The sequence below is a fragment of the Falco peregrinus genome, chromosome 9 (genome assembly GCF_023634155.1).
Source record: "Falco peregrinus isolate bFalPer1 chromosome 9, bFalPer1.pri, whole genome shotgun sequence".
In the NCBI taxonomy this organism is placed as follows: Eukaryota; Metazoa; Chordata; class Aves; order Falconiformes; family Falconidae; genus Falco; species Falco peregrinus.
In genome coordinates this window covers 19,397,605-19,419,532 of record NC_073729.1, presented here as the reverse complement: position 1 = coordinate 19,419,532, position 21,928 = coordinate 19,397,605, and the positions used below count along the sequence as shown (strand labels likewise).

Below are 21,928 nucleotides of genomic sequence, written 5' to 3'. Positions count from 1 at the left end.
CTCTCCTTTTCCTTCCTTACCCCCCCTTTTCCCTTTTCCCCCCTATTCTCCCTTTCCCCCTTTTTTTCCCTCCCCCCTCTTTCCCTCCCTCTTTTTCCCTTTCCCCTCGGAACTGCCACCTTCCTTCCTAGCACGGGGCTCAGGCCGGAGGTTTCGGGGCTCAGCCTGGAGGTTTACGGGGCTCAGCCTGGCGTTACGGGGTGCACTCTGTGGTGCCAGGCTGAATCACCGCCCCGGGTCGCCATTGTCGTTGTCCCCAGGCAGGCCCAGCCGCAGATCCCTCCTTAGGGCAAGACGTTAATTAACAGGTGGGACGGTGCCTCTTTTTCTGTGCCGTGGGGCACTTTTAGTGTAAAATAATCCCTGTCAGCAGGTTACGCAAGGTGTTTTGCAAAAACAACGGCAGAGCAGGCAGAGCATCCTCACCACTGCCGCCTTCCTGCCTGAGAGGACCTGGGGCTGCTCTCCGGGTGAGGCAGCTGTGACCCGCAGCTTTCCTGGCGACAGGAATCTTTTCTTGTGACCATTTTGCCTTAGTAAGTGGAAGGCTTATTAATTCTTTCTGTAGAGCCCTGGCTGAGCCTAAGCAAATTTAATATACAAGTTGTTCAAGCGTTTTAGGGTACAGACTGCACTCCCTGAGGTACAGCGTGCTGTTGGATGATCACATCTTGGGACAGGAGCATGCTCCTTACACAGGCAACGGGAACGGAGGTCAGAGTGGAGGAACATGCACCACTTTACACCAGTGAGCATCACTCCATGCTGCCTTTGCACTAAGGCATGCTATAGGCTTCCTCCATTTCAGCCTGCTCTCGTCGCTGCACAAGGACTTACCCTGTTCATCAGTCTTTTCCTGTGATGTGGGGTGACGAGAGTCAGAAATGAAAGGAATGTTTTCCCAAGACTTGCTAGTTTTATTTAGTTTGGTTTAAAATAGACCTCTGACAAAGATAATAACAAGCGTCAGCAAGACATTGCATTAAGGTGGACCTGAAGCTCATTGCTTGTGATGTGGAAAAAGTTCACCATAACGCTTTCTGTGCTGAGTTCTTTGAATTTGGGGATTTTAATCCTGTAGGCATATCTGCATAGCACCTTGGATGCTTTAACCTTTGTAACGCTAAGGGTGCTCCCCCTGTAGCCTGTCCTTCCCTTGTAACCGCACACCTGGACGCTGCTTCCTGGCCCTTTTCTGTGGTATCAATCATAGGTTCACAGAATGGTTTGGGTTGGAAAGGACCTTAAAGGTCATCCAGTTCCAGGGGCAGGGACACTTGGCACCAGCCCAGGCTGCTCCCAGCCCCGTCCAGCCTGGCCCTGAGCACTGCCAGGGATGGGGCACCCACAGCTGCTCTGGGCAGCCTGGGCCAGTGTCTCACAGGAAATAATTTCTTCCTAAAATCTAATCGAAATCTTCCCTCTTTCAGCTTAAAACCATCCCCCCTTGTCCTATCGCTACAGGCCCTCATAAAAAGTCTGTCTCCATCTTTCTTACCAGCCCCCTTTAAGTACTGAAAGGTGGCTATAAGATTTTCCTGGAGACCAGGTACCCAGTGCCCTCACCCTCTGTGCCCTGCGGGTGCATTCTAATGTGCTTTTCTGGCTGTTGTGTCTGGTTTCTCCTAAAAACTGATTACCATGGGTAAGTGAAACATCCTTTCTTACCCCTTTTTTTTATCCTTTACCTTGTAGCTTTTAGTTTATAACTTTAGAGCCTACTGGATAATACAGTAGATAAATAATTTACATCCTCAATGAATATTTCTTGCATGTTACAGGTGCATGGAGCGTGCAATTCCTGCCCCTCATCACGTGTGCCCCAGTCAGTGCTGGCATCATCTTGGGCGGGACCAACCAGTAATGAGATGAAGTGAGTTTTGATGAAAACTGTATTGTTACTGTTGGAAAACTGCTCTGTGGGCTCCCTGCTCCACTGGAGAGGGTGTCGAGAAGAGGACAGTTGTCTGGAAGACCCCATTGCTGCTTTTTGTGGCTGGTCACTGGGATGATGGTTTTCCGTCTCTCTTTTTTTCTCTCTCTTTTTCTCTCCTTGTTTTCATTGTGGTTTTTGTTGTTTTTATTGTTTGGGTGTTTGGGGATTTGTTTGCAAAGAAGATTGCAAAGCTGAAGACTGTAGAGATGTCCAAGAAGATGGAGAGGGCCCCTGGGCACACAGAGGAAGGAATAAGAAAACATACTACGATTTATTATTTTAGGATGCATTTCCTCAAGCTTCACTAATGATAGTTTACTGTTAGAAAGTCGGGGGGGATCCACTGCAAAGCCAGATCTTTTGAAAAGAAAATAATTTGCAGATTCATGACATATTTCTAGTTGTTCAGTGTGCCAGCTGAAGGTTGTGTCCTCTGCATCCACAACCAGATTCAAAGCCATGGCTTCTTTTGACTTGTAGAGATAAAGATACGGATTATTGGTAACTCACAGTATTATCTGATGGTCAGAGTCCGTCAGGTGACTGCTCCACAAAAGGAATGTGTTCGTGTTACTGAAATTGGTGATTATTTTGTATACAACAAGCTTTATCAGTCAGTCCATGGAAGTTCCTACCTCAGAGCTGACGGCTTTAAGCAGCAGAGAATCTGGCTACGTATGCACACACCAGGCGTGAGTGGGGTGTTTGCCTGAGCAACCCCTCCCCCCCAAGAAACGAGCTGCTGAGGAGGTGGGTACATTTCAGAATCGGCTCTGGTACCTGTTAGATGGACATGGGTGTAAAGTCAGCACACAGAGCTGCTCATCTGGCTGCTTCACCCAGGGAATTGTGTGAGGGCTTCAGGACAGTCACTAAGGGGTGCCTAGCAAAAAACCCACCCCAGCGCCATCATCCCCTTGCAGCGCAGCCTGTAACGCTGCCGAGGCTTTCTGTGGGCTTGCTCCAGGTTTTGTTTGGCTCCTGGGGCACAAACCAGCCACGGGAGGAGAACAGACTCTTGCTGTGGCCAAGTAGGTGAAAGGCTGCATGTGTTGCACGGTGTTGCTTTAACAGCACAAAGAGCTTGTGTAAGGGATGCACAAGCCCCGAGTTGAAACGGGTAGTCATGAGATTGGGCGGGAGAAAGGTGAGTAGCGCGACAGGGAAGAAACCATGGAAAAGGGGAGATGGAGACGTGCAAAGCAGGGGAGTTTTTCTGGAGGCACAGGTAGAAGGGGTAGGCCTGCTCTTCAGGGTAACGTAGAAATACAGAAGCTAATGAGCTTATGTGAAGGGCATTAAAGTGAAGGGCATCTTGCTGGGTTAGCCTGGAATGGGGAAAAAGCAGGGCAAATCCGTACTTCAGGTATCCTTAAGCTTGCCATGCATTGATTTGCTAATGTAAAAGAAACTGAGACCCCAAGGAAAGCGTTTTAAAAATGTAGCAGAAATCACAATTTTTGTGCTTGTCATCTTATGCCTTTTTTTAGTTTTATGTAGAAGTTGGTAAGATCAGACAAGGTGCTTTTAATCTGCCTTTTAGAAGGGGTCAGAGTCTCCATTACCACCTTGGGGGTGCCTTTGCCAGCAGCACCCAGCCTGGCACCAGCACTGCAGCTGTGCAGCGGTCCTCATGGATGTGGGGAAAATCCTCCTTTCTCCCCAGTTTCAAGAGCACAAGCTCCATCACTGGTCACCTGGTGAGGCCAGATGGCTCTGTGGCACGCAGTGGGAAAAGGAGGTGGCAGGCGTGAGCAAGGGGTGCACTGGAGGGACATGCAGCAGGCATGTGTAGGGGAAAAAGGGGTTGAGCTAAGGCAGAAAGTGGGAATTGAGGATAATGGGAGAAAAAATAGTGAAGATCAGGTTTATCTGCATCTTTAGACTTTCAGCTTTTAGTTAGACTTTTGGACTTCTAGTTGCTCTGCCAAGGAAAAATACATGTAAGGAGAGAAAGGACGCTAGGCTTTCCTCCCTCGCACTAGAAGGAAAGGGTGAGGAGCTCTGAACTTGGGTTGAGATGGGTGAATAATCAGTTCAGACACAGTGGGAGACAACTAAATGACATTCTGACCAGGCTGCAGAAAGAGGGGCTGGAGCATGGAGCCTGAGGTGAGGGAACCCAGCGGCTAGGTAGGGATGCTGTTGCAGCATCACTTTAAGAACAAACCCAAACTTCTCCTCTTTCCCTTAAGACAGACACAAACTCTTCCTTCTTTCTGTCTCACCCCTGAAACAAGTTCCTAGTGCTTGAGAAGCTATCAGTGAGGGGCTCTGAGGAGGAAACACCCACCACCATATAGAATAGATGTGTGCATGAAGGGTGATGTAGTTCTGTGTGTCATCAAGATATAAGATTCTGCACCAGAGGAAGCTGATTCAAGCAGAAGGACACCAGATGCTGAAGCAAGGAGCAGTAATTTATCCAAAGGTGAGCAATAACCACTGTGTATTTCACTGTGCGAACAGCAGGTCCTTGGCTTGGGCTTTCAGGATGGAGTGTTCTTCCCTCAAAGGAAGAAAAAACCCAATAATCAGTGAGGATACTGTGTTTCTTTAAAAGAAAAAATTGCACTTTCTTTGAGTGTCTTGAAACTTATGTGTACCCACAAGGAAAACTCCATTTGCCTTTTTTCAAGAGAAGCGAAAGATCTTTTTGCTCCTGTTAATATTTAAACATGGGATCCCAGGCTACAAGAAAATATCTCAACCTTATTTCTATCTGGAAAGTAGCTTGGGAATAGTGCTTCCATTTCCAAAATGATTTAGGTGTCTTAAACTATGTTGTTCTTAGGTCAATATGAAGCCCTCGAAAAGGTTGGCTTGTTAATAATAGTGTTTCTGAGTGACAGTGCCCCCAGCTCCGAGTTTAAATGTCCCTCACTAATACATCCAACTGCTATTGTCTCCCCGTGCCCTTCTGTTCTTCTGCCAGCCACCAGGAAAGTTTTTTAAAAGCAGATCTTTATACAGCACTTTGTACAACAGGGCTGTGACCAAGTTTTTTAGGTAGTAAAATACGAAATGAATAAATAAAAATTAGAAAGCGGGGCAATAGTGTTTCATATCAAAACTAATGGGCTCTTTACCACCTCTGGAGTCCTGCTGTGCTTCCACATCAGTCCTGGTAGAGCCATTTTATTGTCATCTAGGTCCCTGAGATTCCTTCATGGACAAAGTAGTGTTGGTGTAAGTCTAGTTGTTAACTTGGATGTTCAGTTACAGTTGCACGAAGACTGGGGATGTGGGACTTTCAGGATGAAACATGGGTATAGACTATGCAATGTTAAAGTGTAAGGAACTCCCCCAAAAAAGATTTCCAGTGTTGTTTAACATGTTCTGAGTCTATCTGCAATTTTTCAGGATATAGAAGAAAAAAATAATCAGGAAATTACTTATTTATGGAATGGAAGTACCCCTGTGGAGAGGAAATACCAGAACCAATTGATTTTTAGTCTAGGAGAGACCTGTAAAACAAAACCCAATAAATATTTCCTAAGTCAAAACCAGACAAAACTTCTAAGGCTCAAAATTTTAATAGTTAAGCAGAATATATACTAAGAATATTAATGTGTTATCTTCAAGTCAAGGCTACATGCTTTTCTGAAGCACATTTTAAACAAATGCTACTTACCGTGGTAAATAAATTATTCTGCTTCTTATCATATAGAACATTAGACCATTATAAGCTCCCTGACCCTTAAAACTCTGTGAAAATAAAGAAGCATGAATCTATTAGAGTCATCGTTACATCTTCTTTATATTTCCATTGAGTAAAACTTTAATCAGAAAAATGTTTTTTGAAAAACATAGTTTCGCTATATTTTTTTTCAGATATTCTGAGTATTGGCCATTTTGCTTCCTTTGCTCTGTTACACAGCTCATGATTGTGTGCTACTAGAGCTGACTAATTAATTGATATATCGAAAATGAAGGCAAAATGCTATCAAAGATGCATTTGATATTTTTTTACTGGGACATGTTCTAGCATCTCGAGTTGGTGGCACTTTTTCTAGTCACGGGAGAGCGGCTGAGGGCTGACTAACTTTGCAACCAACCGACCAACAGAAATTGCCATTGTGCTGCTCGTGCTGGCACGGATTGCACATTCTGCAGCGGATCTCGGGTTGGCTGTGTGGGATTATCAGGGTCGGGGCACGAACTGGTCTGGATACCGAGGAAGCAGAGTATACAATCACACTTGTTCAGTGCAGAAAGCAGACATGGCCAAGGACCTGTCAGGATGAGAATCAGGAGAGAAATGCTCTGTTCTTAATGCTGCCTTGTCAGTATAATCGAATTTGCAATAGTTTGTAAAGAGAAGCCCATCCTACTGACGTTCTCCTGTTATCATCAGATTCTTTCCTTTTCTCTTTACTCAGATACTGCTTTCAAATGTGAAAAACTCTAACCAGTTACTGCCTTCCACCCTCATTTGCTAATTTTAATTGGCATCTTCTGGAGGACAAAAGGTATGCTTGTTTCTATCTCAGTGACCCCATTCCTTATGTATAGTGATTTCTGGTTGCTTTTCCTGGCACGGTGTAGGCTTTTCCCAAATCACAATCTTCCTCCGGTACTCCACACTGTAATATATTCATCCGTCCCCTCTGTCATGTATAATTTTTGCACCTGAATTTTAAGCCAGTTGTTGGGGCACAGTAACAGAGCAAATACTCCAGGAAATCAATATGGGCTGAAGAAACACTGTTTACATGCAAACCCAAGAATTTATTGTTGGTATAAAGCATTAGCAACCCAAACAAATAGTTCCAGGGCAATACAAACTCATTTAGTCCAAATTATTCGACTCTTACAGCTCATTCCCAAATAATGCAACAGCTGACAAGAATAAATGAAATATTTCTACCATCTACCCCTTTTTCTGGTGTTAGGCTAACCCTCCCAATGCACGTGTGGTTCCTATGCCTGGTGCAATTGGTGTTACAGCGAGCTGCCAAGAGTTTCAAGCTCTTACATGCGAGGAGTATGATGCTAAAATGGGTGGTTACCTCCTGCGTTTGCTTCATCAGTGTAGCTGTTTTAATTGCACTGGTGACAGCCCGCATCTTGTAAATCTTCATGCCACAATTCCCATGCTCCCTGCTTCTGAAGTTTTTCTTAGGCTGAACAAAAGCCAAGAACTGATTCTTCTTTTAGGCACTGGTATTTTAAACTTTTTCGGCATTTGTTAGTTTTCCTCTAAAATTGCCTATTTTCTGTGGGTTCAGACTTTACCATCCATTATTCTAACTCATTTTCCCATGCTTCAAGAAGGTAAAATAAAGGCTGCCATCCTTTCAGTCCATCTCTTTTTCCTTATATTACTGGTTTGGGCACCAGATGCCCAGGCACTTAGTGACGCCTCATCACCCAGGTCACTTATGTATTTTAAAGTACGTTAAAGCCTAATCATGGCAGTGACATGAGGAGTTTTAATATATTTTCCCTGACTTTTGGTGATCCCCAGTCATCTAGGATGCTAAGGATGAATTGCAGCCAGCTCAGAAGACCAAATCCAAGACCATCCCTTATCTCCCCTTGGTTTTTCGGTGTCCTTGATAGCCTAGGAAGGTGGGTCACACCTAGATCATGACGGTAAGGAGGGATGGAGATGGGAGTAGTGGAGGTCAAACAAGGAGTCGGAACACTGAGAAGAAGAAATGCTGCTGGAAGAGCAGAGTGGCCAGGTCTGGGTTTACCTAGTGAGTCATCTTTCAGCAAAGACTGACTGTTAATGCCACCAGTGGCAGCGGGGTGCAGGATGCTAGCGAGTGTGTAACAGCAGCTGCTTTTCCCTTCCAGTCTTTATTCCAAAGACCTCATTCTTGCCTCTGTGAGACCTGCCAAGATCCTGAGTATGGCAAGTGCAGGAGAACCAACCAGTCTTGACAACCAGCACCTTGTAAGAGGCCATGAAATCCTTCATTGGTTAGACCTGGATGATTCATGGTGTCTTGCCTTGGACTGAATCACCTACTAAGGGGAAAAGAAACAGAGCCACAGATTTTGTGCCAGAAGAAGCTTTGAAGGTAATTCCAAGGACTGTTGTATAAATTGTCTGGGAAAATCTGTTAATAAGATGTTAACATCCCTTATAGCTTCTGGTCCTGCTGAAATCAGAGGCAGCATATGAGGGGAACAAGGCTGCAGTTCATCAAGCTCAGTGGTCCATTTTGGCTGTTGTGAAGTTCCCTTAAAACAAGTTTCCAAAGCTTTAACTTGTGTAGGAAGCTAGACTTTTTTTTTTTTTTTTTAATGTTGTGTATAGAACAAAGAAAACTGACCAGTGCTCCCCTGTATTTGTGATGAAAAGTCAAACTGAAAATATCAACTAAATTTAGGGCAATTATTCTTTTGTGCAATAGATAATCAGAAAAAATAGGAATTGAAATAATTACTCAATGATTCTGAACATAATGGATAAATTTTAAAAGATGCTAAGCATTGATTAATATCTTTTATGGTTATGTTTGTGGGATGGTCAGCAGTCAATATACAGAGCAACTTAATTTTTACTAAGATTGGGAGAGAACCTTTTCTTTCATGGGTGACGGCAAATGTGTGGAAGGAGGAATGCCTTAGCTGTGGCCTTGCTAAAGGGAGGGAAATAAAAAATGTTCGATCCAGTGTTTTGCGGGCATAGAATTCCAAGCTTGAAAGACGTGATGTAGCAGTCGGGTGATGTTCAGAACAAGAAGGGATGCAGTCTGGTGGTTCTTTGTTTCTATGGTTACATTCAACTAGAATTGCTGTAACTAGGTCAGATTGGAAGGTGTGAATCAAAACAAAGACATTCAGAATCGGTAATGAGAGTTCAGGGAGAAGGCTGTTGTGATTAGGGAAAGCCAGAAGGGAACTGAATGCGGAGAGAGGCATTTTAATGTATGTTTGTAATGTGTATGGTTGAAGCCCCCCAGAGGTGGATCTCTCTATTTTAGCATCATTTGCTCCTCTAGCATTACTCAGTGGTCTGTTGTATGAAGACTCAGCTGCAGACCATGGTCAGGCAGGCATATGGTGTGATATACCTGTGGTGCCACCTGTCCCCCCGCCAGCTGCGTCCCCAGCCCAGCGTGGCCACAGGAACAGAAGCGGCAGCTGAATGGGAGATGCAGGACAGGTGGAAGAGTGGGAGGGATTTGCTGGAAAGGGGAAACAAAACCAAGGGCAAGGAAGATAAGGCAACCTCAGCCCAGAAGGAAGGAGAAATGTGTTGCAAAAGCAGCCTAAGAAAAGCAACTTGAGCGTGACTTGACTGCAGCGCCTGCACATCGTTCCCCTGTGATGGCTCAGGTTCGTGGCTTTTCTGCTTGCTCCACATCCTCTGTCTGGTTCATGATACAATTTTCCAGGCTGTGCTTTGCCTGGCATGTGCCATTGCCCACTAAGCCTGTGTCCTTCCCAGCCAGCACGTCACCCAGCGCCAGCCACTCGGTATTTTGATCCTTTCTCACACTTCTTACGTCCTTATGCGGGACTTTGCATTTGCTTATCTTAAACTACTTGATGTTCTTGTCAGCCTGCCCATCTTTCTTGCCCTTCAGCACACCGGCTGTTTTCCCCAGCGCGATACAATCGACGAATCTATAAAAAAGTGCATTTGTCCCATTTGCCTGGTTGGAAGTGAAGGCATTTAACTAAGCGCTGGCGCCAGCACCGACACCTTCAGGAATGCACCTTGCAAGCGGCTACTTTCCGAGCAAGCCCAGACGAAGAGGTCTATAGGGTGCCCTCGGCTACGTTCCACATGTCACCCTCTGCCTGCGGCGGCACCACCAGCACACAGCAGCCAGAGGCGCCAGGAAGCTGCCTGTTGCGGGGGGGGGGGGGGGGGAGGCTCCTCGTCTGCTGTGACCCACACCCGCGGTGCGGTGCGGAGCTGCCCGCGGTCCCGCTCGCAGCGCGTCCCGCAAGGGGGCGGGCGCAAGACGACCGGGGCCCAATGGGCGTGGGGGGAACGGCGGGGAGGCGGGGCTTGAGGGCGCGGGGAGGGCGCGGCGGGGGGACGCGGGCGCTGCGCTGGGGTCCGGCCGACGGGACCCGAGCCGAGCCGAGCCGAGCCGAGCCGAGCCATGGCGGACCCCGCGGCGGGCCGGGCGCTGCGGCGCTTCACCTGGGAGGAGATCGGGCAGCGCAGCGGGCAGGGGCCGGAGCAGCAGGAGCGCTGGCTGGTGATCGAGAGGAAGGTGTACGACATCAGCCGCTTCTACCGGAGGCACCCGGGGGGCGCCCGGGTCATCAGCCACTACGCCGGGCAGGACGCCACGGTGAGTGGGGGGAGCATCCCCCGGGCATCCCGGGGAGGGATGGAGAAGGGATGCTGGGGGCAGGCGTGGGGGGCACCCGGGGCCGGGGGGGGGATGCCGGGCTGTGCCTCCCCGTGGGCAGCGGCCCCACGGGGCGCAGGCTGCTCCTGCGGGACTGTGCTTACGAGGGGATGTTGCTGAAGGAATAGCTGAAATGTGCGCAAATAGGGCGTTTGACTCCGGGCATCAGTTTGGGAGGAAAGCCACTGGTTTTTGCTCACGCACAGTAAATAAGAGCACTCGGCTCAGCCACCTGCAGCCGCCGGCAGCCCCGGACAGCACCCGAGGTGTGTGCTCACTGGTGTGCGCAGGTCGAGCTTGTGTTCACAGGTGGATGAACACATTCAGCCTCCTCTACCTTTAAAAACCTGCCACAGCGTTTCCAAGAGCTGGCACTAGTACAAAATAACGCTGAAGGCCTATTAAAAAAAATACATTATTCCTGTCTGAATGTCAGTGACTGTTGCAAAGCACGGTGAGCATTGTTCGAATCGGCAGCACGGTGCGGGGTGTTTTTGTTGCTGTATTTCCTTCCTTTGCCTGCTACGGCTTTCACAAAAGAAAATGCATTTCTCCAAATGCAAATGTTCATACCCGAGGGCAGGTGTGGGATGTGAAGCTGCCCCTGGAGTGGTTTCGGTGGGTTACGTTTCAGTCCAGTTTTGCTCCCTGACCAGAAAGGATGAAACTTGGTATCTAGCACTTTCCTTCATCGTATGCATATAATTTAAAAACAAGGATAATAGGTGGATGTGCACATAATTCATGAGGTGGGGATGCACACATGCATTGTCAAAGCCCCAGCAGAACGGGGTCGGTTGCAGCGGCCAGCACACAGGGCCAAGCACGGTTGGCTGCTCCGCTTGCAGCCAGCTGCATTCTTCAGGCGTTATCATCTGTGTCACTGCTGGGTGCAGCCGAACTGCTGACCGCTCAGGAACCCGAGCCAAGTCAGTTCCAGTTTTTCCAATAGTTTTGTCCTGGAAATGAAAAGAATCAGGCTTCTCAAAAGCAGGGGGGGCCGGCGGGGGGGGGGGGGCGGGGAGTAAAGAAAGAACACTTTTAGTTTGCTGAATGCCACTGGAGTGTTTAGATTTCTAGAAGGTGCAATCAGTGGTCCCATAACCTTCCATTAGGATTGCACCGCCAGGTTTTACAGCCTCCGTGGAAAGGATTGGTCTAAAAATGTGGTACCATCCTCCTCTGATCTGCTCACACACTCCTCCCCATTTTTTTTTTCCTCTTCCTGCACATTCCCCTCTCCTCTTTCCCTGTGTTATTCACATGAGCCTGAACAGAGGGGATGCTACATCTGAAGTAAACCAGGGCTGACCCAGAGCTGGCAACATCAGCGGGTTTTTTAACCCCCTGTCTTGATTAGAAGTCTTTTGAAAGGACAGTTATTTTAAAAGGACAGTTTATTTTAAAAGCATGCAATAATAACCTAGTAATTATAGTGCTGCACGTGCATGGTGCAGGAGGCTTACAGACTGACACACAGTGGGCAAATACTGCCTCAGAAAAGAAAAAGCATCCTCAGGCTGAGGGAGATTATAAAATATGTGCTAGCTTGGACATGGGGAGAGAAACAGGGAAAAGGAGGTAAATGGGAGGAGATCTTCAGTAGGAAGTAGTTGTCAAATGGCCAAGTATGCTCATGGCATTTGTAATCTAAATGTAGTGATAGAGTATATAGTGACGACAATCACTAGGGAGTTTTTCACCTGGTTGCCATGGAGATTGGCTTTACATTTAAATGATAGAAGTAACTGATTTGCCTAACAGGGATCTTTTGAATGGTAAGGATGAAAAAGACCTTTTCATGGAACTCTTCAGAAACGTGGAGGGGAACCAGATGGGGAACAGGAGGCAAGCAGCAAGAAAAAAACTTTTCTAGGAAGATGTGGCAGGGCGGGCATTGGAAATTGCCAAGGAAACACGTTTGGAATGAGATGGGGCTTCTGAGAGATTGGTGTGAGTCACCAGAAGCTGCCGTCACCTATCTGTGTCCTGCTTGTCCGATTATTTTTCCCAGTTCAGCTAACTGATTGAGTTTTTGTGGCAATATCTTGCTCTTCTCCCTAGTCAGACCTTCATTTCAGCGTATGACACCTGAAGAAAAATAAAGTGGAAGCTAAAGACAAGATAGAGACATAAGAGTATGTGGTTGAGATCATATTCTTGAGGTTTGACAGGTTATGAAATTCTCAGGTTCAGAAGTAAGAGGGGAGTGAGCCCATACTTCTTAGTGGCATGTGCTTAACAACATCCAGAAAATGACACAGAGAATTTGGCTTCAAATGATCATTGACGGTGTGAAGAAAGCAGAAGGATTTGTGGCAGTAAAATCTGGCTGAGCCAGCTCCTTTAGCTGGGTTGCTTTCTGCTGAGTCCAGGATATCATGAAATATATTTCTTTTGCTGCCACCTGAACGGTTGGTTTTCTTCATTCTGTTCCTGTATCTGCATTTCAGGATCCTTTCATAGCATTTCATCTGGACAAGACGCTAGTAAGAAAGCACATGAGCCCACTCCTGATTGGAGAATTGGCACCAGATCAACCCAGCGTTGAGCCCAGCAAAAATGTAAGTATCTTAAAAACTTGATATTTGGGTTGAAATTGTGCTGTTTAACTTCTACTGGCAGCCAGAATTCCCTGTGCATAAAATGATAGTATCTCCTGGAGTCACTGTGTTGATCTGGAGCTTCCCCTTTGCTCCGTGTCATTATTAGTTGCCTTAGTGAAGGTTTGTCTCCAGATGACCCTCAGCTTTTCCCCATGGTCACAGTAGCTCCTTGAGAGGGGGAAGTGAGCTCCTCTTTGAGGTCCTGAGGCACCTTCAGACCCTCAGATGCTTTTGGGTCTCCCCACAGAAAAAGCTGGTAGAAGATTTCCGTGAACTCCGTGCAAACGTCGAGAAGATGGGGCTTCTTAACCCCAACCGCACCTTTTTCATCTTGCATCTCTGTCACATCTTGGTGTTGGATGTTGCAGCTTGGCTCACCATCTGGTATTTTGGAGCATCCACAGTGCCTTTCCTCTTCTCTGCAGTGCTTCTAGGCACTGTCCAGGTAAGCAACTGGGCAAAAAGAAGCCCCAGAGACGAAAAACCAGCCTTTTGAGGCTTAAGTGCTCGTTGCCTTAAGCACAGGAGAAAGTGTATGTTCGTGGACTTCCCAAAATCCTGCTTCTCCCTGGGTTCCACCGAAGGGGCAAAATCCCAGTGCCATGACATGCTCCTTGGGTAGAGCAGGCTTTGCCCTGCTTTTTCCTTCCCATAGACGGTCAAAGCCCTCCTTATTCCCAGACTTCTTCGTACAATGAAAGCCGCGCTGTGCTGCTGAGGTCCCTGGTGCCAGAACTCCAAGGCACTGTGCAGGGGCCAAGCCACCGTGTTCCCATGGGAACTTGCAGCGGGTTAGAGGAGAGGGCAGAGCAGCTCTCAAAGCCCCAGCTATTTCTTCTGTGGCCAGCTGATCTCCTTGGAATTACAAGTACTTGGAGGAGGCAGCAGCTCGCTGTTCCTTAAAGGAGACTTTGTTGCCAATTTCAGTGCAGTTCTGTAAGAGAATAAATGCCGTTTCTGAGCGTCGTGACTTTTTTTTTTCCATGATTTTTTTCCTTCCTCGTGAAAACAACTATCCAGGACTAAAAGTCATTTAGGGAAAGTCTGGACTGCGGTGATACATAGTAAAAGAGAAGTGTTTGGGTTCCTAGTAGTGGAGCTGCTCCCGCTATCCAGGGGGATGCTGTAAGGAGCATGGGAGTGGGAGAAAAGAAAGCCCTTTTCAGATGCAGAGCATCCTGACTCTTCTTTTCCCCCAGCAGCACTGTTGTTTGGTTTTGTTTTGTTTTGTTTGTGTTTTTTTAATTCCAGGCCCAGGCTGGCTGGCTGCAGCATGATTTTGGACACCTTTCAGTCTTTAGCAAGCCCAAATGGAACCACTGGGTGCACAAGTTTGTGATCGGCCATCTGAAGGTGGGCGTTCAGTGCTGAGAGGGACTGCTAGAGCCTTGCCCGGGACACTCTGCAGTCAAACCCACTCTCAGTACAAGAAGAAAGCGAATGCAAAGAACTACTGGGGAGGGAGGACTAAGGGCAGAAGATACAACTTCTTTATGGCACTCTCTTCTCATACCTTCCTGCAGGGAGCACCAGCCAGCTGGTGGAATCACCTCCACTTCCAACACCACGCTAAACCCAACTGCTTCCGAAAGGACCCTGACGTTAGCATGCACCCTTTATTTTTTGCTTTGGGAAAAACACTCTCTGTAGAGGTGAGACCTGATGAAGGCTGGGAAGTTACAGCGTTAGGATTCAAATCTGAAAAGCTGCAGAAAGCTTGGAGACTAGTGACCAGTTAGTTCGGTCAATGAGCTGTCCCTGATTCAGGAATTCAGAGAAGGTGCAGCTTGCCATTAACGGCCTTTGAAAAACAAAAAGAAAAAAGACGCTGGCACTTGACTGGCTTTCATAAACTTAATGTTGCACCTGTTTTTTTTATGTTTTTTGCCCTAGTACAATATTGCTATGGGTTGAAATTTTCCAGATTTATTCTGAAGGTGAAAAAACCCCACCAAAACTGCTTCTGTAAAATGAGAAGTACCTCCACAAAATGGTAGGGGTTGACCTGCTGTTTTATGCAGTGCTGCTTTGCCTTCCACAAGTCCCTAATATTCCTTAGTAATACTTCAATACTCCTCAGATTTTCATATTCTTAAAATTTCAAAACAAGTTATTTTTGCTGTGCTTTAAAATCAGAATGAAATATTTGTCATGACTACGAGTTTGTATTTCTCTGATGAGAGACTTGCAGTTGTATGAAGGTAAGATTGCAAGTTGTTCTCTTTACCAAGCCCAGCTTGGCTAATTATAGTGTTTTGGGAAATGAAGCAGCGGAAGACAAGCAGGGGCCATCTGGAACTTTTACAGCCACTGTTCAAAGAAGCTATTTCAGTGGTCTCAGTCTGACCGTGGGTGCCAGGCTGGTCCCGTCTGGAGTCCAGCTCTGTTTCTGGCACGACTCTGCAGTCAATTGAATGGCTTTAGCATTTGCTGGTCCTTTAAAAAATAAGTTATGTATAGTCATAGTGTCGCCAGGCTTAAATGCTCAGTTTTGCATTGCAGTTAAGGGAGGGCTGCTATTCGGAATTGGTTTGGACACGTACAGGGATATATAAGTTCCTCAAGGAAGTCAGTGACGTGATCTGTTGTTTATACAGTGAACACTGAAAAATTTAGAGTCTCAGAGAGAGGAGAATCTATTCACCCCTGTTCCTCTGGCCACAGTTTAATGTCTGGATGCTCGTTTCTCTGCTTTGGAGACCACTTGCACGTAGGTGGGAGTTCTACACACTGTCATCATTATTCCTGGTACCGCAGTTTTTCTCTGAAGCCTTGTTGGCAGCAGAGGGTCAGTGCCGCCGCTGCTTCCCATGCGTTGCTCTGCTGTGCCCTCTGCAGGGACAGAGCCTCCAGCCCACATCACTGTGGTGCAAGGGACTGTCCGGGCGCTTGGGCATCCCAGGCAGCGATGAAAATTTGTAGTAGCAGCCACAGACTGAATTTCCAGGGGACGGTGAAGCCAGCGGCATGGTGGATGCTGGCGTGGTTTGACAGGACATCTCTTTCAAAGCTTAGAAGGTATCTTAGGTATGCATTCCTTGGGAAGCGCAGGTAGGAGTGTATACGCAGATGTCTTTAGCTGTCTTCACGGCCTGAGCAATTTGCTTATTTTAACAGCTTGGTGTACAAAAGAAGAAATTCATGCCTTACAACCACCAGCACAAGTACTTCTTCATCAGTGAGTAACCCTCCCCTTTCGCAGTCCCACGGACAGCACTCACCCACCCCCTGCCCTTTCCAGCCCATCTCACTGGGATAACAGGGACAGTTCATGTCTCTGCAATCTATTTCTCTGCTCTAGTCGGGCCCCCAGCGCTGGTGCCTCTTTACTTCCAGTGGTACATATTCTACTTCGTGATACAGCGGAAACAGTGGGTGGTAAGTCAGCTCCGCGTTGCCGATGGGGATTTACTCTTTTAGGGATCCATTTCAGCACAAGAAATTACTGGGAGGGTCTCTGAGCTGCATATCTCTGTGGCCAGCTGTGTGGGTGTAGCATCTGGGAAATAACGTGTGCTGGGGGAGAGAGGGTACCTTCCACAAAGCCCACCCACCCCAGAAGATCTGTGCAGGGCTGGGTGACAGAGGATGTTCTCTGATGCTCTGGCTCAGCCCAGGGTGTGTGTTGGGAAGCATTCCTGCTGCAGAGCTGGTCTTCATCCAGAACTTGTCCTGCAGGTAGCCCAAGAGCCTGGCTGAAGGCAGAAGTGGTCCTTCTGGCCACTCTTTTTTGTTTTCCCCAAGTCCATACGATAAAAACCTGTGGCACAGAAAAAGGGGAAAAGTAGCAGAAAATGGGTGTGGGGTGGGTGGGGTTGGAGGAGGGGTCAGTATGCCTCTGGTTTGCAAAATGATATATTAAAAATCAAGTGGCTTTCCTGTAGTCTGAGACTGAATCCTCATGGTTCAGTGTGGAGTAGGGGATGTGTGGTTAGGGATCAGAGTTAGGAGGATAGTTTGTTAGGGGAAGATCTAGGCCCTTGAGGAACAGCATGGTTTTTAGAAACTTTAGAAAAAAATGCAAAAAATCTGTCTTTTCTCTGAGGTGTGGGGGTTGGAGGCAAGGCACCTTGCTGTTTTTGTCTTGCTTGGGAAGTAGGATGGTCAGGAGAAAATGTGAGGGAAATAAGAGACTGCAAGAAATGTGAAAAGGAGTAAAAAAGGAGACGGAGGTAAACCAGAGCTCTTTACTCTTTTAATTGGCTAGGGGTTTGGGTTTCTCACGGCTTGCCTTCTCTTCAGATTCAGAGGAAAATGTGATGCTTTAGAGCGTGTCCTCTGAGGTGTTTGCCCTGTGCTGGGCTTGTAAGACCAGGATAATTTCCGAGCACAGGAACAGCTGGGGGGTGGCCGTGTGTCAGGTCGCTTTGTGATGGGGCTGGCAGGAAAAATCTATCGGTAGAAGATTCTGGGGAGGGGTTAAAGGGAGTGCCACATAGAGTGGATGGTAAATTCAGAAGCCAGTAATTCTTCCTCTTAATGAAGTTTTATCTGTTCCCTGTGCTACAGGACCTGGCCTGGATGCTGAGCTTCTACATCCGATTCTTTCTCACCTACTTGCCCTTGCTGGGGGTGAAGGGTATCCTGGGGCTTCATCTGTTAGTCAGGTATCATCCAGCTTATAATTCCTCCGTTTTCTTTGTCCAGTTTGTATCTATCCTTTGTGTCAGCTTTTCTTCAGCCTCCTGGTTATCTTCCTCATCAGCTCCCAATCTTTCCGTCTCCTTGTGCCTGCCAGCCTGGCAGAGGCTGTGGTCTGTCTTTAGAAGGTTGGAGGTGTGTGTAGGGCTGATCTGCTGATGGGATCTCTGGGGTTCCTGGGGTTCATTCGGCCAAGCACCAACTGGCTTGTGTGTGTGCAGGTGTGTTGTACTGACTTGCTACGGCATAGGTGTGAGATCGGTGACAGTTCTGTGTGTGTTTGTGTGCACAGGTTTATAGAGAGTATCTGGTTTGTCTGGATTACGCAAATGAATCACATCCCGATGCACATAGATTATGATAAGAATCTGGACTGGTTCTCTACTCAGGTAAGAGCTTCTTTCCAGAGACCTGTGACTTCGAAGGTGAGAAGCTGTAGTTCTGGGTATGTAATGCCCCAGAGAGCTGGTGACAGAAGCGATGGGAACCGAGAGAGGAAAGCATAAGCAGCTTGTCCTCACCGTGTGCCGTGAGTGCAAAGAAAGAAGCTGCAGAAGCGGGCTGGAGGCTGCACTTGCTGAACACAGATGCCTCAAGGAAAATCATTAGAGATGCCACAGTGCTCTTCAGATGGAGAGCTTTCCGTGCTTGGAGGATGCAGAGCTCCCTTGTGTACTCTGTTTTATTTCAGTTATGAAGCCATTACAGCTTTTTTTTAAGTAAGAGAGGTGAAAGTCATGGTTGTTACGGCTTGTCTCACTGGGAAAATCAAGTCTGTTCTAAACTGCATCCCTAACAATCGTGTATCACAGCGTGGCCATCTCCTGTTGACTGGAGGTAGCTCTTGGAGTTGCTGTCAGCCAGAAGGCAGGTGGTGATAAGGAACATGTACCCGATTACTGTTGTGTTTGGCACATGTAAAAGAAGGAACATTCCTAAAACAGCACTTAAATGTTACTGTTTTTTCTCTCAGCTCCAGGCGACCTGTAATGTTCATCAGTCCTTATTCAACGACTGGTTTAGTGGACATCTGAACTTCCAAATCGAGCACCAGTGAGTTGGAGGATGGGTTGGGGATGTAGGGGAGTTTCAAGGAGTGCTAGTTACACTAGGTCTGAATTGCCTGCAAGGTCCCTCTCTCTCTCAGCTAATGCAGGAACAAAAGATAACGTGGGGGAATTTTGTGCTTTTTATATGGGGATGGAGTGGGGACTGCAAGTGATGGGTCAGAAAATCTCTGGAGCACTGGTGAGCACCAATACCACTGTAGATATGAGCAGCCAGGCGCGGGAGTGAGAATTACCAGCCTCCTGGTTAGTACAGCCGCTGAGTGACGTGACATGAGAGGGACCACTGCAGAGCAGTAATGGCTATGGGCACAAGGGGAGGCTGAGGCACCCCCAAGCTTAGGCACAGAAGAGGGGAGGAATTCTGTGGGATGATGACGGATGCCACTGAATCACCGTGTTCTTTTCCCACAGCCTTTTTCCTACAATGCCGCGCCACAACTACTGGAAGGTGGCCCCTTTGGTGAAGTCCCTGTGTGCCAAACACGGCATTGAGTACCAGTGCAAGCCGTTGCTCACCGCCTTTGCGGACATAGTGCAGTATGTATCTACCTGCTGCGTTCCCTGTGCAAAGGGGTTTCCAATATTGTGGAGTGGACAAGTGAGGGACATGGGAAAGGGAACTTGGATCACAGAAGTTCTGTGAAGAGCTGTAGATAGTACGGGTGGCTGTGAAAGGGATTGGGAAACTGTTCAGCTGTGGCACTGGTTTCAGTGGCAGCAGACAGAAGGTGTCAGCAGGAATGACCTAACAGAGAGCTGCTTTTCCTGAGCTCCGAAGGGTTCAGAGGTCAGTAGGATGCCAGGTCTGGCACCTCAGTCCTCAAGTGTGCTCCAGGTCAAAGAGGTGTTTTCATAAAGATGAGTTTGAACTGTTATTCATTCTTTTTTATTCCTTTCTTCCCCTTCTTGCCCCGCAGATGTTTCTTATTTCATTGAAAAGTCACGTGGCATTCTTGCACTTGCTGCTTTCATTTTCATTCTAATTAAGTTGTTTGCTTTAGCCTTCCAGTCTTTGTCTGATGTAGTGCTAGTGGTTTGGTTCTTCATCTTTCCGAGGAGCTGTAGTCTGCATAGCCTTGCCTCTGAAGATCTCAGAGCAACTGGATCCAGCTGGAGATGTCCCTGCTCATTGCAGGGCTGGAATAGGTGGCCTTTAAAGGTCCCTTCCAACCCAAAACCTTCCATGATTCTATGATTTCTTTTGCTTAATCTATAGACGGGGATTCTTCCCACAGGGCTCTGTTCCCTGGACACTGTATTTCATTACCTTGTTTCTAAGGAAATGTGGTTCTCTCTTGGCAGCTCTTTGAAGGATTCAGGGGAGCTCTGGCTCGATGCCTATCTGCATAAATAAGAAGCGGTGGATCCTTGCAGAGGAGCTCCCCAGCCCTTGTTGCCTCCTGTGGTGGTCACCATGAAGCACAGAGGAGGGAGAGCTGGTTGAGCCAGAGGTGGGGAGGCGATGCCACTGAATTCCATTGATGAATGTGATTATATGATTTTTTTAAAAAGATGTGTTCTTAATTCTTCTTGTGCTTCTTTCATTCCTCTTCTCTGGTGCTGAGTTACAGGGAAAAGCTGAATGGAGGTGGTTATGTTCCACAAAGCTGGAAGCAGCTTTGGGACCGGGAACAGATTTCTTTCTGTCTGCTGGTAGTTGCTTTGCTGAATGTATAGGAGGGAAGTTTCTGATCTAACATAGGCTTTTGTGAGGTGGCTCTCATTCTGAACGTGGTAAGAAAAATGAGACAGTATGAAATCAAAAAACACGGGAGTTAGTGAAGTGTGGAAGCCATAAGGAATTGTGTAGTACAGTATTTTCAGATACCTGTAGGTAATTACAGTGGCAATAGACATGCCCAAAGCAAGGGGCAGTGGGAAGTACATGAGAGCCAAAACCAATTTGTACATGTGTGGGTGAGGTGGAGAGGGTGCAGGTAGCAGTTCTGGAGGAATGAGCATGAGGAAAAAGATCTAATTAGAGCCCTAATTCAGGTAGAGAAACAGGAAGGTGGAGGTTATTCCGCAGGCGTGTGGATGTGAGAGCTCTGCGTGCCATGTCTGTGGGAACGCTGAGAGCCTCTGGGTTATTTGCCCATCGGGAACCTCCCATGGAGTCTCTGCCAGCAGTCTCCATGGTGCCAGTCTTCCCAGTGTTACTGAACCCATAACTGGAAGTCAGAAGAGACAGAAATACGGCATGTCCATACCCAGGATCCCTACAAGGGTGCCCAGGGAAGCAGGAGGGTAGTCACTCAGTGGTCACCTGGAGCTTCACTCTTTTTTTTGAACCTCTGAGTGGTTTGTTAAATGGAGAGAACTCATGACTTCTGGCCCACGGAGCACGAGGTGTTCCTGTCTTAAGTGCAGGCAAATTTAATGAAGTAGAGGTGTTACGAGCTGGGGGCTGTTTCAATGCCTTTGCCTTTTCGGTTGGCAGATGTCAGTGGGCTGCACAGCCGTCGGCACATGTCAGCCAATATATTGCTGATGTTTATTGCATGATATGCCTTCAAAATGCACCCCACGAGGGCACGTGCTGTGCCATTTGTTGGAACGTGAATGAGCCTCACTGCCTTTCCTGGTGTCTTTTCATTTACTACGCCAACATTGCAGATGCCAAGCTAGGATATAGCACCTGGCATCGCACTAATGGAGACAGCTCCATCACCCTGGTACCTCAGTGACAGGGGGCTTAGTCTCCAGAAGGGGGGGGTTGATTTTGAGGGAAATACGGTGCTTTTTCTGGTCAACATCCCAAAAGAGGATGGCTGGTGAGGGAATGGAAGAAATGCATCTTCCCATGCTAAGAGTGTTGTTAAGCACAGAATAATATTGTAATGGAAAAAATAAAATAATCGTTAAATCATTGATACCTGTTGATAAACGTCATAAAAAGTGGGCCTTAGTTACTGTTTTACCTTGTTTTTCCTGCTCCTTTTCTCTCCCTCTTGTTATTAGAACTGTTGGTGGAGGAATGTCCAATAATAAAATGCCTTATCTTATCAATTATTGCTGTTATCAGAGTAAAATATGTCTGCACAAGAGCCTACACTCGCTAAAATGTAGAGCAAATGCCTGTCCACGGCTGCAGAGAACTGTCATAAACCTCAGCGCTTGTGTTTTGTAGGAAGGGAATCAGCTCACGTGAAGTGTGTGATATAAAAAATAAATTTAACCCTAACAAAACAAAACCATACACCAGTTCTTCCTCTGGAATGAGGAGGAAAGGAAAAAAAAAGATGTACCCCTGGATTCTGGAAGCTGCCTTGCTTTCTGCCTAGGAAGGTACGTGTGTTTGGTGAAATGAAGAGCTGTAAGGACTTAAATTCAACAGGCAAACAG

General features: G+C 47.2%; 1 protein-coding gene and 1 long non-coding RNA gene across 6 annotated transcripts; both read left to right on the top strand.

The window, feature by feature from the left end:
• Positions 1–116: 116 nt before the first annotated feature.
• On the top strand, positions 117–9,743 carry LOC129785200 (uncharacterized). 5 transcript variants are annotated; one of them, XR_008748871.1, is made up of 4 exons: positions 117–4,367; positions 6,319–6,408; positions 7,407–7,510; positions 7,742–8,454. It is a non-coding gene; the product is annotated as an uncharacterized LOC129785200 (long non-coding RNA). The 5 variants fall into 5 exon arrangements; XR_008748872.1 differs by lacking the exon at positions 7,407–7,510 and having other exon boundaries at positions 119–536; positions 614–4,367; XR_008748874.1 differs by lacking the exon at positions 7,407–7,510 and having other exon boundaries at positions 125–1,873; positions 2,542–4,367.
• Positions 9,744–9,936: 193 nt separating this feature from the next.
• Positions 9,937–21,595, top strand: FADS1 (fatty acid desaturase 1). The gene is made up of 12 exons (XM_055814609.1): positions 9,937–10,206; positions 12,720–12,830; positions 13,120–13,317; positions 14,124–14,225; positions 14,396–14,524; positions 15,990–16,050; positions 16,174–16,250; positions 17,382–17,479; positions 17,806–17,902; positions 18,487–18,566; positions 18,995–19,120; positions 19,886–21,595. Exons 1-12 carry the CDS (start codon positions 10,012–10,014, stop codon positions 19,935–19,937), a joined length of 1,326 nt encoding a protein of 441 aa, XP_055670584.1. The 5' UTR covers positions 9,937–10,011; the 3' UTR covers positions 19,938–21,595.
• The last annotated feature ends 333 nt before the right edge of the window (positions 21,596–21,928 follow it).

What these genes read in the sequence shown, in the direction of transcription:
- FADS1 (XM_055814609.1), top strand. Translation starts at nt 10,012, where the DNA reads ATGGCGGACCCCGCGGCGGGCCGGGCGCTGCGGCGCTTCACCTGGGAG. An exon ending in TGCTTCTAGGCACTGTCCAG is followed by an intron (nt 13,318 to 14,123) that starts GTAAGCAACTGG and finishes TTTTAATTCCAG; the next exon opens with GCCCAGGCTGGCTGGCTGCA. An exon ending in TTGTGATCGGCCATCTGAAG is followed by an intron (nt 14,226 to 14,395) that starts GTGGGCGTTCAG and finishes ACCTTCCTGCAG; the next exon opens with GGAGCACCAGCCAGCTGGTG.